Source organism: Girardinichthys multiradiatus, chromosome 19 (assembly GCF_021462225.1).
Source record: "Girardinichthys multiradiatus isolate DD_20200921_A chromosome 19, DD_fGirMul_XY1, whole genome shotgun sequence".
NCBI lineage: Eukaryota > Metazoa > Chordata > Actinopteri > Cyprinodontiformes > Goodeidae > Girardinichthys > Girardinichthys multiradiatus.
In genome coordinates, this window is record NC_061811.1 from 32,073,268 (window position 1) to 32,092,617 (window position 19,350).

Sequence of the window (19,350 nt, forward strand, 5' to 3'; positions counted from 1 at the left end):
TGGCATACAGCTCATGAAAACCCAAAATTCCTATCTCACAAAATTAGCATATTTCATCCGACCAATAAAAGAAAAGTGTTTTTAATACAAAAAACGTCAACCTTCAAATAATCATGTACAGTTATGCACTCAATACTTGGTCGGGAATCCTTTTACAGAAATTACTGCTTCAATGCGGCGTGGCATGGAGGCAATCAGCCTGTGGCATTGCTGAGGTCTTATGGAGGAGAGTTGGCAGGCCAATTGAGCACAGTGATACCATGGTCAGTAAACCATTTACCAGTGGTTTTGGCACTGTGAGCAGGTGCCAGGTCGTGCTGAAAAATGAAATCTTCATCTCCATAAAGCTTTTCAGCAGATGGAAGCATGAAGTGCTCCAAAATCTCCTGATAAGCTAGCTGCATTGACCCTGCCCTTGATAAAACACAGTGGACCAACACCAGCAGGTGACACGGCACCCCAGACCATCACTGACTGTGGGTACTTGACACTGGACTTCTGGCATTTTGGCATTTCCTTCTCCCCAGTCTTCCTCCAGACTCTGGCACCTTGATTTCTGAATGACATGCAGAATTTGCTTTCATCTGAAAAAAGTACTTTGGACCACTGAGCAACAGTCCAGTGCTGCTTCTCTGTAGCCCAGGTCAGGCGCTTCTGCCGCTGTTTCTGGTTCAAAAGTGGCTTGACCTGGGGAATGCGGCACCTGTAGCCCATTTCCTGCACACGCCTGTGCACGGTGGCTCTGGATGTTTCTACTCCAGACTCAGTCCACTGCTTCCGCAGGTCCCCCAAGGTCTGGAATTGGCCCTTCTCCACAATCTTCCTCAGGGTCCGGTCACCTCTTCTCGTTGTGCAGCGTTTTCTGCCACACTTTTTCCTTCCCACAGACTTCCCACTGAGGTGCCTTGATACAGCACTCTGGGAACAGCCTATTCAATCAGAAATTTCTTTCTGTGTCTTACCCTCTTGCTTGAGGGTGTCAATAGTGGCCTTCTGGACAGCAGTCAGGTCGGCAGTCTTACCCATGATTGGGGTTTTGAGTGATGAACCAGGCTGGGAGTTTTAAAAGCCTCAGGAATCGTTTGCAGGTGTTTAGAGTTAACTTGTTGATTCAGATGATTAGGTTCATAGCTCGTTTAGAGACCCTTTTAATGATATGCTAATTTTGTGAGATAGAAATTTTGGGTTTTCATGAGCTGTATGCCAAAATCATCCGTATTAAGACAATAAAAGACCTGAAATATTTCAGTTATTGTGCAATGAATCTAAAATATATGAATGTTAAATTTTCATCATGACATTATGGAAAATAATGAACCTTATCACAATATGCTAATATTTTGAGAAGGACCTGTATTCAATATATCAGTCGAAGAGGGAACATTGCAGCCTATGAGAGCGCTTGCCTCTAAACCCTGTTTTAGTGTTCTACTCAACAAAGGCAAAAATATGTTTTAAACTGTCTTTAGCATTCTTACACTGTCAATTAGCATGGTTGACGTTACTATAATTACTAAAAGAGCTGTCTGTGTTTATATTCCCTTGAGCCTACCTTAACTCTAGGATTTCCATAAAGCTGCCTTTTATAACGGATGGAGGCTGATCACCAAATAAGATAAAATTATTTCCTGTAAATTAATTTAGCCTAGCTGTTACCTGCTGAAAGTCTTGCTCTCTCCCAGCCTGAATGAACTCAGCTAACTTTAAGTCCCTTTTCCTTCAGTTACAGCTTCCACGCAGAAAATAGCTTTATTATATGAAAACAAAGAAAGGTATTACAGTTCACATTTTAAGCTTTATGTAACATCTTATATTAGCAATTTGCGTATTAGACATATTTAGCTTTACTAAATATGCACACTAGTCTGTGTGTATTCCCTAGAGTTTTGGTTTAAAGTTGGGGTACAAGATCTTTAAGGATATGCTCTTGAGGTTACCCACCAAAATCAAAGTGTATAAAAAGTATTCTAAAACCACATTTAAGCTGTAATTCTTTCAAACAATTAAAAACAAACCATTGTTCTGGTCAGAGCCTGTCCAGCTGATGTATTTGTACACCTTTGGCTCTCAGCCTTGTGGGAAGGGATAACCTAAAGTCCCATTCTATTCTTTCTCCTCTGATTTCCAGACAGAGACCTGATCCATCCATGGCTGCTCAGTAGACAGAAACAGATTGCTGCAGACGGAAGACTGACCCCTGGGTCAAGCCTGTGACTGTTCGCTGAGTCTGGGGTTCAGGTTTGAACTGCAGCAACCATTTTAAACAAGAAAAAAAAAAAAAAGCCAACCAGACCAGATCTAGTCTTAATCCCTTCTCTGCATTCACCCGCTTGCAGTGAGCGGCTCTCCTTCCTGTAAACTGTGAAAAGGAGTGCCATTCGGCTCCTGTTACACTGCCGCGGTGGAGACGGCTCTTTGGGCACCATGTTAATGCATGATTAAACATGTTAACCAGAAATGGACATTTATTTGTTGTGAAGTTAAGCTCCTGTAAGCGTATGTGTTTGTGTGAGCCAGAAAGATGAGCAGTGATGTATTAGTAAGTCACGGTTAGAGGAACGATTAAAGAAATCACTAGAACTTCAGAAAAGAAGGAAGTTGGATTTGCAGGCATTTCTCTGCAATTTAAACCTGCTTAAAAAAAAGGACAAAAGGTTTAACGCATAGAAAAAGGTCATTCAACGTTCATGAATGAAATCATAATAGGCAAAAACACACTGCTGGTCACCTGGCTGAAGGAACTACATGTTTCAATTGCCTACAAGAAAGACAAATTCAGCTGTTTCTGGCAGCGAAAAAATATGCATTCATGAATTTTATTACCTAGATTTGAGCAGAGCAATATAACGAAGCAACCCAACAGTAGGCAGGCTACATAAGCAGATAGCCTGACTAACCCGTTAATATGCTACTCTTACTCTGGAAAAAGCAGAATGTCAAAAAGGTATATTATTTCCATAAAAAAAAAAAACATTTATTTACAATTAAATTCAATGGGTTTTTATGATATATTTTTACATATGAAAATAACAATAAATTCATAATGTAGGTAGCATTACTACAACTGTGATAATCAAAGTGTTTTATTTTGGCAGCAGAAGAAGTAGCTGGTGGTTCTCAGTTTTAAATCACAGCAAGTTGATCCTGTTATTCATTTTTGAATGTTTGTGTGATGTTTTACTGAATGCTATCGTACCGGATCAGGCATACTGGTGAGTAATAGAAGTCCTCCAATTAAAGCAACTGCAAACACTGGCAGGATATGCAGTACAACCGCACACCTCGTGTGTAAGATCTTTGTGTAATGATCAACGCTTTACAACATTTACCTCATGCACCAGAAAAAAAAAAAAAAAGAAATGTTCTGCAAGACAGAGTATTTCTGACTAAAAGACATGTTTTAATGAGGACTTGCTTTTCATTCCTTCTGGAATTTAGGATTCACTTCAAAAATATCAGCTGAAGATGAAAAAGCAGCAGACATCTCTTCAAATAGATTTTTCTTAGAAAGCACTCAATTTACTCTCTGAATGAACACATGAAGAAATTCTTTCACCGGGTCAGAATCTGCAAGGTGTGCTGCCCCACCCAGCAAACACGGACAAAAAAAACTCCACCTCATTATGAGCTCCTGAGTAACAGCAAGAACACAGATAAAGCTCAGAGCACCAGTTAGCAAACAAAAGGAAGTGATGTCATAATGACAGCACAAGAGGGCAGCTTGGAGGTGCTGCAGTGCAGCTTCCTCCTTCTCCTCTTCCTCCACCCTCCTCTCTGAGTCACAGATCTCAGAGCTGTGAGAAAACTCTTATTAGCCTCCCAGAGGCTGCTGAAGACACCATGGAGCTGCCTCACAACTGACAGCTGCACAGCTGATTTCTTCCAGCTCAGCTGAACATTCAGGCACATCTACACTGGCTTTGTTTTCTACTTATTCATGAGAACTTCAGCTCACTGCTACTGTTCTTCAGCTCTTGTAGGGATGATGCTGCCAGATTGATGGTGGTCGAGCTGCTGTCTGCCTGCTTCAAGCTGAAAGTTCAGGGGAACAATCATCCTGCACCAAACATTACTTACCTACAGGTTTAGAACCCGCTTCCTGTCCAACACAGTTAGTAGCTCTGAGGAAACAGAGTCTGCTTCCAGAGCGATGCTAACTGACATGCTCTCCGCTGACAGGGATTGCATTTGTTGCCTGGCAACAGTCAGTTTATTAAAGACTTAACGAAGATGAAGAAGGATTTGCTAATTGTATTTGTCTAAAGGCTTGCCTCGCTCTGACAGCTTTACTTTAACAATAGTGTCTGGAGTAAGGATGACCCATCTAAGTGTGATTTCACAACGTCTGAGTGAGGTTATAGGCACAGTGACCCACTTTAACTCAGACAAATTTCTCTGTTGTCATAGCGCTGAATGGTAAAAACAGAGTAATATAACTCACTGGATTTATTTTGGGGTTTTCTTTCTTTTATTTTAAACAACCTTGACGCAGATCTCTTCTGTCACCTCAAATGACCATAAAAGGAATGAAAAATATGGAAATTTAAAACAAAACTTTAGAGATGCACCACAAAATCCGGTGGTAACTGGAATTGATGCATCATCTTAACAGGTCCATATTGTGCTGGCTTTTTAATAACCGAACAATATATTAAATAACAATCAAAAGATATTACTAACTAAAAAACGTAATTAAAACTCTGCAGTTTATTTTGAGTGCTGCTTGACATTCTCCTGCAAAATGATTTGGGTCATGCTTTTTTTCCCCTTCGGGCTTACACATCAAAATAATAAAAATTTTAAATGAAACAAAAGTAGGGAACTGGTCTAATTTGTGAAACTGTTTTTAAATTCCCTGTCTGTCTATCTGCCTGCATCTCTCCCCATTTCTCTTCATTAAACCGGACAAACATCAGTGAACAGCAGGACAAATCTCAGATTTCCTGAGTACAAAACATGTAGGCTATGGTATTATGTCTGAATGCTCGTTGTATGAAAAGGCAAGCATTTTCAGCAGGGATGCATAAAAACCACTAGGGGTCTATCTGAGCATGTGGCTGTTGCTACTAAACTTAAACAGGATAGGAGACATCAGCAGATAACAGAAATGCTTAACCCACTACAGTAGAGTTGCTGTGTATTTTCCCAATTTCTGACATGGAACATGCTAGATTAGGAAGTGTTAGAGATCTTTAGGAAATCTCAGAGTTAAGGTAAGGTTCTACTCACTATACAGACAGAGGCTGCGGTTAGGAACGCTAACTGTGCTGATCTGTAACTTAAAGATGAAGACAGTTTACTCAGACTTTTGTCTTTGTTTTGAAAATCTGAAAACCTGTTACACTGCAGAGCTGTACTACACAGACTGCTCTCTGTCCAACACAGAGTGACGTCACCCTGTCATACCCCTGGCAGGATTAGATATTTAAAAAAAAAACATAAATAACATCAACCAAGAAGTTCGTTTCTGATTGAAAATGAAGCAGGAATCAAGTGACAATAAAACAATGTAAAATGAGAATCCAATTTCAAAGCAATAATTATTTGCTTCTATTTACATTTGATCAAAAAAGGCATTTATACCTTTCTCAATACAGGTTGAGGTTTGAGTTTTGGAAGGCTTCTTTGCCATCACCCTTATTCTTGATCAGACTCCAGTTTGGACACTCCAAAAAGTTAATAGTTCTTCCAGTCAGGACAAACATGTTGGCAAAGTTAAAAAAGATTCATTTAAACCTAAATATGCCAGGGGTGTAAATAATTCTGGGCTCAACTGTAATTAATGATTGGTGACAAAGGCTGTTAAAGAGTCCTGTATAGTAATAATAAATGAATGAATGATTTATTACGCCTGATCTAAATCAGAGCTTTTTCCTCTCAAATTTTAAGTTGGGAAAAACTATTTTTTAATTTAAATGGAGAGAAAAATATTATCTTGTGACATGGTGCACTTCCATATTTGGAGCTATGCAAAAAGGTTGGTGAGCTCTAATCTCTCTTGTAAAGGACCTAAGGTGAAATGCTGCACCTCTTTTTGTGGTAACCGGCCCACAGCCTGCAGGATTTTACTCTGTTGGTAGATTTCCAGTAACAGGTTTGCATCCTTTGAATGTTTTGTGAGAACATCTGTTTTATTTTACAATCAAGACGCCCTTAATGAGCTTGCATGATGTCCACAGACCCAGAGGCTGTAAGGTATCAGAATAAGAATACCTTTTAAAAACACACAGCAATCTAATAGCAATTCTTATTCTGATACCTTATGGCCTCCGGGTCTGTGGACATCATGCAGGCTCATTAAGTGCATGAGTGTGCAGCTTTGTATCTGTTTTGGACTTTTGGACCCAATGTATGCTAGTGCGTAAATGCACAGCATTATAGTCTGTACTTCACACTCATCATGGTTTTCGTGTTTACAAACCATTTTCAGTGCATGTACTTGGTGACATATGTGAAAATGGTACTTGACACATATTCTGGATTTATTTAGGTGTGGACTTTGACTAGGCTCTTCTGTAACTCATGGATATGCATGGATCCTGCCACCACCAGGTTTCACAAAAGAGATGGTGTGTTTTCTGCCGCACACAGCATTTTGCATGTAGGCCAGAAGTGACTAAAAGTGTGGTGTGCATTTGTATTCCACACTCCTGAGTCCTGTAGAACCACATTTTGCTCCGATTACAGCTGCATGTCTCTATTAACATTGCACAACTAGATGATGACGTATTTGCCCATTGTTCTTTACAAAATAGCTCAAACCTGTACTGATATACTGATCAGATGGAGACCATCTGAGACCTTCTATTTCCAAGGTTTTCCAGTCTGTTGAGTAACAGCTATCCTGCAACGTGCTGCCACCACTGTGTTTATGAAGGGAGTGGGGTCTCTTCGTGATGTGCAGTGTGGTTGTTTTTTTTTTTTTTAATCACTCATCATTCAGTGCATGTGTCGACAAGTAAGCAAATATGAACACTGCATGAAACTATTTGGCTGCATGTTGTCTTATATTTGAATCAGATACACAAAGCAGCCATTTTGTTATAAAGAGTTTGTGTGGCTGCTGACCATAAATTTTAAAACAAGATCGCTTTTATGAGCATGTTTAACTTATGTATTTAATTTACACAGAATAAGAATGATAAGTGTTTTACAGTTTGCTGAATGTACATGTTAAATATATAAATCCCTCCTGGACTCATGTTCTTTAGTGTAATTATGCTAACACTTAGAGCTCAAGTAGTCTTCAGCAGTCAATTGAGTAGAACATGCAGGAGGACTACAATGCTCTTTACACAATTGCTAGATAAATGAAGTAGGTACTGATGGAGAGGAACTGGATGTAAGTTCCCTAGTATTAAAACTGAAATCTGACAACACACATGGGGAAAAATGTTCATCCGCAGTTTATGCTAAAACTCAGACACAATCCGTTAATGTGTCTTAATAGAACCTGACCATACAGACAGACAGACAGACAGAAAGAGCACTCCTGCAAACCTGCCAACTCAGGTTTGGCCCTGACTTTGGAGAATCAGCCACATTTACCCGCAGGGGTTTACGACCTGGGTGGAGTTCTGGCAAACAGCTGACGACATGCAAAAGAAATTGCTTCCCTCTTACCCTCCTCTCACTCCCTAAGCTGGAATTTGTTCCTTTTTTGCGCAACTCTGACATATTCTATGGCAGCAGGAAGTACACGCCGACCTTACTGCTCTGTCCAAGACTGAGCGTAAGAAGAGAGCGAGGGAGGGTTGCTTAAGGGCTGGCATGAGTGGAGACCTACTTCAGCCATTAAGAATAGGGGAAAAGCTAAGCAAGATAAAAGAATGAAACACCAGGAAAAACAAAAACATATACTGTCAAAGACAGAGAGTTGCCATTAAAGATGCAGGAGTTTGAGGAGAGAGAGGAGGTTGAATACCTGGCATTTAAGCACCCACATTCCTGGAGGTACAGAGAGGTTGAGTTGTAATACCTACCGTCTTAAGCCGCTTTACCGCATCCTCGCAGATGTGCATGCCTCTCGATTCCTCCACTTCCACATGCCCCAGGTACTGCAAACAGAAGCAGACAGACAGAAAGAGGCTCAGCCAGGCTGTAACAAACCTTTCTACTAGCCATCACACCAGTGATCTGACAAACACTCCCAGATGAGACCTGGTGCTATTTGGCCCTTCTTTTCTCATCATCCATTCTACCATTGTGCTGCTGATTAAAAAAAATCTAATAAACCGCCACTGAGATTGACTGCTCCTTCAGTTGGTTCTTGGTTTATTCCAATCAGAAATGGACTAATCTCTAAACTTTATTGAGAAAAGTAAAAGAATGCACCAAACGACCAAGTTTTGAGGGTGATTTCCAATCTCTAAAGCTCTGATCTGGCAAAACCAATTTTGTCCAGTTCAGAAAAGATAAGAGGAAAAGGAATAAAAAAGTATTTGCCAGCTCAGAGGGGTCATTAATTATTTATATTAGCAGCAATGACACATCACATTTGAGAGAACAATCACTATAAAACAGGGTGTTAGTAATATATTAAAATATATCATAATCCAAGTGCCCTCCTTTTTTTCCTCCGTTCCCTTCAGGTGAATAAACTAGCATTTATAAACCAGGGATTAAATGGTAAAATGAAAGCATTATGATTTAGGTATTATCCGTTAAATTACATATTAAATCCATATTTAGTTAGTGCTTCTAAAAATTGTAAAAAAGTAAAGCAGAGATATTTTGACAACCAACGTGCACCAAGGAGTAACTGTAGCTGTATTTCTGACTTAATGCCAGAACAGTTACCATTACTTCTACTAGTACAACTACTACTACTACTACTACTACTACTACTAATAATAATGTTTAATGTTAACATTTATGTCGATAACTGTGATAAAATAGAAATCCTGATACAAAATGTTCATACAGTTACATCTTTATGTAGCAACAGTGCACTTAGCCTGAGTGTTGCTGTTTGTTAAACTTTGAGGTTAGAAAGACATTTTCTGAGTTGGGAAAACCCATTTTGGTAAAGGTGCTGTTTCAAGTCTTAAGTATGTCAGCTGTGCACAACATAAGTTAAAAACATTTTGCTAGCTGATTATTTCAGAAATGTTCCTTGGTCTAAATGATCCAAGACCTATGTTAACCTAAAAGCCGTTCCTAGAGAAAAAGATATGGGGATATCGTGATGGGATATTTTTGCCATATGGCCCAGCCCTACTCTGACAAAAGGCTTCCACCATTTCCAAATCCAACATGTTCAATAACAGACAACAGCTAAAAGCTCAAAAGGATAAAAGTAAACAGCTCTGCTGTACTACGTTCCTCCTGTTATGTGCTTTGAATGTTGGTGTCTCTCACAGACTAAATGAACCACAGACATGTTGTACAAAATGTAGTTTCTGTTCAAACAACTTCCAATGTCCCTGTGCTTCTTCTGGGCTCATATTCAAACACCTCACCGTTATAGCTAAGTATAATTCTTCCTAACTCAATAACAGCCTCCACATCGAAGAGTGTTATCAGCGCAAACTGGTATTGCTAAGGTATGGTGTGTTCATTAGGGCTGTCAAAATAATCAATATTTCGATATAATCAACAATACAAAAAAAAAAAAAAAAAAATCATTATTTAAAGCTACTCATTCGTGTCAAAATCGATATAAACTGACCCATTCATATTTGCCCAAATTGTCACACTTCTTTAGCAGCAGCTGCGCAATAACAGACACTCAGTACCTCCAAAGATATGTGAACCTCAATGTAGCTGATCGCTGCAGAAATTATTCTGCAAAATTTCCAGGAAGACATGAACTGTACAGGGCTGCTGCTGTATACATTTATTTGCATCAACATCAAATTGAGAGGCACGTGGAAGCACACAGTGGCACACTAAAGATCAACAATTCTGATCAAATAATTTCACGACTGAATTAAAAGGTACATACATCCACAAAGGACACTTATACTGTTATCTTGTCTACTGTTTTGCCAAAAAGGAAAATGACACCTTTAAATCATGTTTTTTTTTTTTTTTTACAAATGCTTAATTGTTGCCTACCTATTGGTTTTGCCCTAACTGGATAAGTTAAAATATTGTCATATTGTGATTAATCATATTTTTTGCTCTTAAGCAAAAAGAACCATTCAAAAAATTTTGCCACGGTATTGTAAATGGTATAGACTAGTATTTAGTTTTTTTCTTAGTATCGTGAGGACCTTAGTGTTCCCTGATGTTTATTTTTTACTGGCTGGACACCAGACAAGGTTGATCAATCTGAAAAATCGACCGATTCTGGTCAACATCCAATTTCCCAGAGCATCTCCCTCCAGCAGGAGTATGCAAAATGATCTGCATTGTTTATTAAGAAAAAAAAAAACAAAATGAAACTTAGCTGTAAAAAGAGGTTACTGTCACTTCTTGCAAAACATCTACTTATGATCATCTAGGACTGTGTGACCATAAAAGCTCATTACAAAACCAGGAGAATAATGCTTGTAGAAATAATACTTTTCAAATGATTTTTGGTCATTGTATAATCCTTCTGGAATGAGATGGTAAGTCATAAAATAATATTTTACTCCCAGACCCATGATACCCAGGAGCGTTGCTTCAAATATAATAAAACTGTCTCTGGTGACACTAAAGCTTTCACACATGAACCAAGTTTCACACAGAATTCAGACTAACACTGTCTGTTCTTGAATTACCATACACTCTCATAAGCAAATTAAATTCCTAGTTAGACTGGAGACAAGAATGCAGGAACAAGGCCAAATAATGAAGATGAAGCACAGGTGCTTTTGTGTTTGTGTCAACCGTACATGTGTGCGTATCCACGAATCAGGGTTAAAGTGCAACTGAACACAGAGCAAATATTGCCTCTAGCCTGAAAACATCTCTCCCCCTATCCTTCTGGGCTCGAAACAGCATCATTACGTGTCCCTCCACTCACAACCCTGACCTCCTCAGAAGCTATTGTGCGTGCTGGGCCAGAGAGGAAGTCCTTACCCTTTCCTTACACACACACACACACACAAAGTGACCCATGCCTGTCACCACACCCTCTGGCGCTGCTATTTTAAGATTGTGACGTAACAGCCGTGAGTCACACTGTCAAGCGTATTAGAACACATGTGTATGCATTTATACATGCATACACACGGATGCAGACTACAAACGTAGGATGTTGGGACAATACTGATGCGAGGAGGCAGCCGTGGGCAGCTGGGACAGTGAAAGCAGCAGTGTCTCACAACAGGGATCAGCCAGGAGATGATGATGGAGTGGATATGAGTGGAAGCAGGGATGGCTTAAACAGTCACAATAAATACTTCAACATACCTTAACGTTTTCTGGGGGCAAAACAAAAAAATCTTTAAATGAATATCTACATTCACCTGAGACAACCGATGCAACTTTACATGCAAACAGATCTGATTACAAATATAAATGACAACAAATTAAACTGAAGGGCAGCAAATCCTCTAGACAAAACTTGGAAACAGGTTTCTCCCGTTCATACCCTCTGCTACACTTGTGTGCTGCATGATTGCTGCAGTTGGTGATAATTTCACGGCAACAACCTACACACAACTCGCCTCATCTGAGGCACCTAGAGAGGGAATCCAGGAGCAGGAAGACGGGGAGGGACCCAGAGGAGTAGCATGGTAGGTTGTGCGGTCTCATAATGAGAGGAAGACCAGAGGAAAGGAAATCTACGGACTTTTTCCATTTATGTGTCTCGCCTAAGCGAGGCTTTCATCATTGCATCGCATAATGTCTGTTCTAGACTGTTAAAAACAAAAATTTCATAAAGCCGATTATAAGGTAAAAAAAAACAACAACACTGTTTTAATCAAACATGATTAACAACATAAAGACTAAAACAAAAGGAATAATGTGGTAAACTACTGCTTTATTTACATGCATGGAAAAATGGACTGGAAATGTTTTTTCTAAAAAATAAATCAACCAATTAAAGAGCCACAGATTGGAATAGGCCAATTTTCCCAAGATCGGCTCTGGCTGGTGATCAGCAGGTCAAATACTAAAACGAATCAACCAGCAGTGAGCCCTTTATTTCACTTTTTCCAAGTTTAATAAACATCAGACAAATGTTACGAGATTTATGCTGTGATGCATAATCTTGCAATTGTTCTGTTTTCTGTTGGATACAAAACTTTAACTCTAGCAAAGAACCAGAAAAACATTTCTTTTGTGTTATGATCCTTAGGGAAAAAAAAAAAAATCCAGAATCAATGGAATTGAGTCAGCATGTCAGACCACAAAGAAATCTCTAAATCAGGATCGGCCTGGAAAAGCCTGATAGGTACATATGTAATTGCTCATAAATAAATCCAGTACCAGTAACATTCAGAAGGTGACGGTGTACTGATTACTTGGTTTTCAAGCTAAAAGAATACCTGGAATCTTCAAGCTTCCAAAGCTGGAATAAATTAACTATTTTTTGAGTGCCATAAACATGTAGCTGTTCAACATCAAATGTCTGGTTTAAACAACCTAAACGCAAATTTCTGTTTCCACAAATCTCTGTTCAGTCTTACTGTAACACTAAGGTCCCAGCTTTCATTGTTCATACAACTCCAGCCTTTTTTTGAAAGCCCTTTGGTTGCTCTGACAACACTGAACAAAACTTCACCCAAAAATCAAACCACAGCCTGCAAAGTCATTTAGGGATATCTTCATCTATTGAAGAGCTACAAATGTTCGTTATCTACGTGTGGAAAAAAACTCCTTCTCACAAACCCATGTCTCCAGTTCTCCCTTTACTGAGTGAGGTGACCATTTGGCCCCATGTGATGAGAGGAAGCGTACCGTTGCACTTCTGTTTGCAAAAGTGGAACAATGTGTTGCCAAAATAAAATGAACTCTCCACCTTATCAATTGCAGCATAACCGTCAGAGCGGTGCTTCCTGCACTGTCCCTTTGCACAGACCTGCCTCTACTGTTCTCAACATAAATAAAATATTACTTTTTATATCATAATATATCTCTATTCAAGTTATTTTATAAAGTTGTAGAGATCAGGAAGCAATGCTCTCAGCTTTAACAGCTTAAGGAGCCCACAGCCGCAGAGCTGTAACCTAGATTAAAGTTGTGCTCACGTCCTCTGAAAGCTTTTGATTAATCACAGCAGTGTCCTTGGATGTAGAGACACCGAGGAGAAGTTTCTCTGGAGTACAGTTGTTTCACAGAAAGGTCAGCGCCATATCCAGTTTGTGTGTTGCTCAAATATTTGTTAAAAATAAAATGTGTGTATCCAGGGCTGTTTGTATTCCAGCAACAATGGGGAGAGTCACCTTGACTGCAAAGCTGCATTTGCCGCTGCGGACTGCCTCCTCGTCCGTCTGCCACTGGTGGGGCCGACTTGACTCTGGCACGTAGATGTCTTTCTTGCGCCGGAAGCTCTGCCGTAGCTTATTCATCGCTGAGCTCCCTGTGAGGGGTGAAAGGGACTGTTAAAATGGCTGAACGGTGAAGAATATACCACCACCTTAAAAGTCAGAGAACAAAAAAAATTCACTTTAAGACTAACACCATTTTCAAGGCAAAACACATAATTTGACAAAACATAAATACAAATGTTTACATGGACCGCTTACCAGCATCAGCAATCTACCAGTTTCTTAAATTGTCAAACCTTCTAAAAGTTTCCATCATAAAAATTATGTCTGAAAGTGTTTTTAATGGGATTCTAGAGAAAATGCCTGAGTTTATTTGACTATGATGAATAATGCAACCCTGCCCCTTCTTCACACGTTGCCACTCATTGCTGGTCCATTTACTAAAAGAAAGCTCTTACACTTTTTTGTCGTTCCCCAAAAATTACAAACTTGGATGGTTACAAAAAACTACAAGCGCCATGTCTGGTCAAGCCGTTGATTGCAGGCTAGCTATCCATGAAAATAGATTTGGATAAATATCATGATACCATGGTATTTCTTTGACTTTTTAAATACAGCTAGGTCAGTCAGTTATTTTTAAATGTGAATAATAATAAAAAAATGATGTATGTTAACTGTTGTGTTCGCTTACTGTGCAAAGTCAAAGACCCAGAATACAGATGTTAGGAGTTAAGAGCTAATACGCAGCACTGTAACCTACTATTTTACTGACAACACACAATCCAGAAAGATCTGTATATTACCAAATGCATGATTGAGCAGTTTTTATATTGGTGTTTACTGCACCTACAAATACAATACAGTTTTAACTGTGGTTGCAATGATGACTTGACAAGATCATCGATGTCTACTACAAAAAGGTGTGGATGCTAACTTTTATCATCCACAAGTCATAATGTACAATGTAAATATTTAGTTTTCTGAAGTTTTTTCTGAGGTTTTAACTGGTTTAGACTGTTAAACCTTTTTAAAGCTATTAAAGCCTGCACCTGAGAGGGTGCATTTCGGTCAGATAAGATGAAAACAAAGCCGAACTGATGTGCTGCATGCTAAACAGCATTTCCTGATATTTACACACAATGCAAGAATCAGAATGAATTACAACAAGAAGAAACAGATCTGTAGACTTCAGCCATGGGTAGTTTCTTCAGGAGAGGTGACGACTTATAATAAAAAAAGCTAAGAAGGATTGCTGGGCGTACATTATAAAGGGGTGGTGAAGGGCAAGACTTCTGCCATGTGGGCTAAAAATAACTGAAACATTTTTTAGGTCATCTAAACCACTTTGTTCAACACAGTTCAAAATCTAAAATAGTCAAACAGTCTAGTTTAGCCACAGTCTTACATGCTCAATCTAAAGTATGCCTTTTTGGTTTTTTCACAAACGAAAACAAGGATTCAACCAGTAAAACTCTATTTAAAGAATCTTTAATCAGCAAAGAACAATCTACTTCAGGTTCAACCTCAGTATTTTAGATTTTTAATGGATTGTTTTTAAAAAGAACGGATAATGTATTTTCAAATTCACATTTTACGAGTCATTTTTCTTCACTGAGGGAATTTCTGTCATAATGCATAAATAGTGCCTGTATTGAGAACAAAATATGTCACCACAGAAAACAGAGATGGTTAAAAATAATCAATGACTAATGGACTAATCGGGAAAAGATTTTGACAGATCAGTCAACAAGTAGTCATGCACCAGCTACAGCCCTGTTTACGCATTACTTCGTCAGATTTAGGAAATATGAGAACACTGTTAAAAATACACCCAATGATTCAAGAAAGAAGTAGAAGTGAAAATAAGATTAAAATAAAATTATTAGTCTATAATTCAGCACATTTATTGCTTAACGTGTATGAACACATAACACCTACATCATGGTTCTACTTTGAGTTACTTTTAAGTTTCCTGCTCAACGATGGAATATGGGAAACTTTAAATATGTCCTGAATTTTGGTCTACCTCGTAACTACAGGAATAAATAAACCAACACTAGGAATGTTCTTCGACTCAGGTTCAAACAGTAAAATATTTTTAAAAAGCACATTTAATTAAGGTGACAGAACAGCTACGTGCACTTCTTGGCTTTGAGAGGGGATTAGGATACACAAGAAAAGCAGAGTCCCAATTAAAAGTTGCTGATGCAAATTAGAACTGAAAGGCCCATCCATCATGGAAAGCCTGGCTCAAACCTCCCAGATCAACTCGAAAACTAGGGACCAAAATTCGTTCGGCCATGAAATTCTCACTTCAAACACATGAGTACAGCAAACTCCTCAACTAACAAGTTGGACCCACTGACTTCTGAACTGATGAGGATCGGTCAGGATTTACAGTCTTTAATCCAGGAGAGCTGACTGTCCACAAACACACACAAGCAAGAATGAACAGCAGCATACACTTACACACCCACCCCAACTAATCACATGCATATGCCCCTGCTTAACCACACTCACACACACACACACACACACACACACACTCTTGTTTTGCTATATGTAGTGAGGACAATGTGTTGACTCCCATTGACTTCCATTGATTTTCAGTCATTTTCAACCCTTTCTATGCCCTAACCCTGACAATAACCCTAAACCTAACCATTACCAGTGCATGCCTAACCCTAACTTTAACCTAAACTCAATTCACATCTTAGTCCTAAACCTAACCGTTAGCAAAATAGGTCGTGAGGACCAGCAAAATGTCCTCACTTTGGTACAATCGGTCCTCAATTTGATGGTGAAATCGGGAAAATGGTTCTCACTGTGATGCCAAGACAGGAACACACACACACACATAGACGACCTAGGTTGACTGTTTGCATAATCAGACCTGTCCTGTAGTGACCGGGAGCTAACAGTATGCTTGAGGTGACGTTCTTGTATCTGTCCATGCCAGGCCCCAGCTCTGCAGGCAGGACAGAATAAAGCTTTCAAGGTTGGGCCATGTTAAAGCACGAAGCACACCTAAATACGATAAACTACTTGTAATCACAGTCAAAGAGTAGACATAGACTACTCTTTAAGCTTGAGTCTATCATATGCATGAACCATGTCAAACTTAATTCCCAATGCTACGCAGTAAAATTCATTTGAACTGTCCACTATTTTTAACCTAGGATTTTGTGACACAACCTTATCTACTGCCAGGAGGCACGAGGAGGGGGAAAAATATTAAGTGAAATACTTCAGAAACGCTGCTAATTTTATTGTTTTTAAGTATTATTGTGACCTTCATCAAGGTTATTCTTACTTCTGTGCAGCAAACTTCTCCATCTGGTTGAAACTTGTTCTGAAGATGTAGCCACTATGCGATCAAAAACTTTAGTGAGTTTAATTTAGATACGAATAAAGCAACATCCCACTGTTCAGTCCATCATCCAGAAATTGAAAGAGTATGGCACAACTGCAAACCTACAAGATATGGCCGACCATCTAGACCCACAGGCAAGGCAAGGAGAGCATTAATTAGTGATGGTAACTGTAAAGAAACTGCAAAAATCCACAACTAAGATACAAAAATCTGTTAACATGTCAACTATTAGTTGTGCACTCCACAAAAAGTTTGCCTTTACTAAGTAGTTAAAATAAGACATAAAAAAAACAACAAAAAACAATAAGAAATTTTAGATTTAAAGTTTGCACCAAGCCATGTAGGAGATGCAGCCAACATGTGGAAGAAGGTACTCTCGTCAGATTATTTCAAAACAAACCTTTTTGGCCTTAATGCAAAACTTAATGTGTTTTCGCATCATTCTGATCCCAGTCCATCACTGTGAAATGTAGTGTTAGTAGCAACACAGCGTTCTTTTTCTGCAGGGACACGGAAGCTCACACAGTGGGCTAAACATGAATACACGCCACACTTTTCACATTTTCATTTGCAAAAAAACAAATAGAAAATTCAAACCATGTGTCCTCTTTCTTCCACTTTAAAATCATGCCCCTCCTTGTGTTGGTATATTACAGAAAATTCTAACAAAATGCATTGTTTGTTGTTGCAACATTGCAAAAAAGTGAAAGTGAAAATGTGCTTAGAAGCAAAAAGAAGGGAAAATACATACAAACACTTAGCCGAGCTCCAGCCTGCGTATTGGTATTGACGGGTGAGATTCAGAAGCTGTAGCCTGCAGACGGGTAAAGGGTTTGAAAACAAGACGACAAGCAAGGGGGATAAATGTTGCTTCATGCCTCACTCCTGCTCTCCTCCATTAAAGTCATTTATTTAGGTCATATCATGTTCGGGCTCACTGCAGCGCCTGTGACAGACTGCATGATTCGACACTGCAGGCTGGAGGAAAACAGATCCATCTGCATCGTGTCTTTGGCTCAACACAATGAATGTACTTGTTACAATAAAGCAATGAAAACATTTGGACTGATCTAATAACTAAATGAATGATTATGTAGAACAAGCCCTGAGAAATGTCGGTTAACAGTAGAGATCCAACAATCAGGGGTTTGTGGCTTAGTGTCTGAATTATTCTTTTAACGCTCTGGCCGACAAGTAACAATTTTAGCCGATTTTGATTAGAATGGCTGTTTAATATTTGGATTTATTTTTGCAGACCTCTAAACATAAAAGTGCACCACATCACCAGAACATTACACAGTTCCATTGAAAATAAATGACAGCTGCGTCTAACGAAACAAAAGACTTTCTGTGGTGAATAGTTAAAGTATTCAAAAGGGGGTGACGTCACATTGTGTGTGTACAAAGACATCATAATTGAGATGACGTCTTAAACGTTCACATTTTATATTAGCATTACTAAGCAGCAGACCCTAAGTATTTCCTGTAGAATAAGTAGATCCTACCCTAAGTCAGAGATTGATTTTTATATACCTCACAGAAACTTACAATGGCCAACCGTGTCTTCTCTCAGAAGCAACGTTCCCGCCAAGACCTGTTACAACTGGTGCAGACTTGTTGCACAGGTATGGAGCGTTTACTGACAGGAAGCAAGAGTCAAATTTTTTTTTTCCACCCAGCTGGCCAGGATAAAAATGCATGTATATATTTATTCCAATGTGGCTAATTGATTTTTACATCTGTATAGCTGACCTAAAACAACAGAGAGTGGTAGTTAGCTATAACCAGGATCCTCAATACCTCATCATTAATATTTCCTTGATCAGTGCCAGAATCCCATAATTGATCTCAGGCGAAAATGACCAACTTTGATTGGTTATAATTGGTAACTGGCAGGTAAAATATTGAAAATAATATGTTTCTTCCTATCTTTAATGAAATATCAAAACTAAGAACTTCTGGTATACAAAGAATCACCCATGCATGTACTCTGATACACTTTCTTTGGTATTCAGTAAAAAACAACAACAAAAAAAACATGACATCATTATCTCTATTTATAATGCATAAATAGAGATAACCTTGTAATTCTTTAATTTTCTGCTGTAAAACTATCGCTATCAAAGAAAGGGCAATACATATTTTCTTTTATATGTTGTACATAAATAAACTGAACTGAAATGAATTGCCTTGAATAGTCTGTAGAAAAGAAAAAAAGACACCTTTAAAAAAAGAAGAGCATAGTTTCCAATCAATAAAGCAAAAACTATAACTTGGTAGTTCAGGAGTAGCAAGAATACAATATGTCACAATTGTCTGATCAATACTTAGCTATAGTGTTTTTCAAATGTAGTCAATCCTATACAAAAGAGATGTCCAGCAGACAATTAAACAAAGGCTAAAGCCATGGAAAACAGACAAGTAGCTTTTCTGGACCATTCTGGCTGATAAAGAAAGAACATGGTCAGTGACCCCGGTGCTTCACCTAGAATAATGCAAATAAGAAACTAGACCTCAACATGTGTTTGCATATATCTTGGCATCAGGCTCTGCAAAAGAACATTACATGTCTGAAAAGAGCAAAATCCGATTCCCACTGCAGTATTTTAT

The 19,350-nt window shown here is 38.8% G+C and overlaps 1 protein-coding gene across 4 annotated transcripts in view; it reads right to left on the reverse strand.

Moving 5' to 3' along the window:
• The window catches only part of numb (NUMB endocytic adaptor protein), a 64,372-nt gene that overhangs the window by 16,235 nt on the left and 28,787 nt on the right, over window positions 1-19,350 (reverse strand). For all 4 annotated transcript variants that reach the window (XM_047345418.1, XM_047345419.1, XM_047345417.1 and 1 more), the window contains exons 2-3: window positions 13,323-13,459; window positions 7,983-8,057 (exon numbers count right to left, since the gene is read on the reverse strand). In XM_047345418.1, coding sequence (XP_047201374.1) covers window positions 7,983-8,057; window positions 13,323-13,448 — 201 coding nt within the window. In that variant the 5' untranslated portion in view covers window positions 13,449-13,459. The remainder of the gene's footprint in view (window positions 1-7,982; window positions 8,058-13,322; window positions 13,460-19,350) is intronic.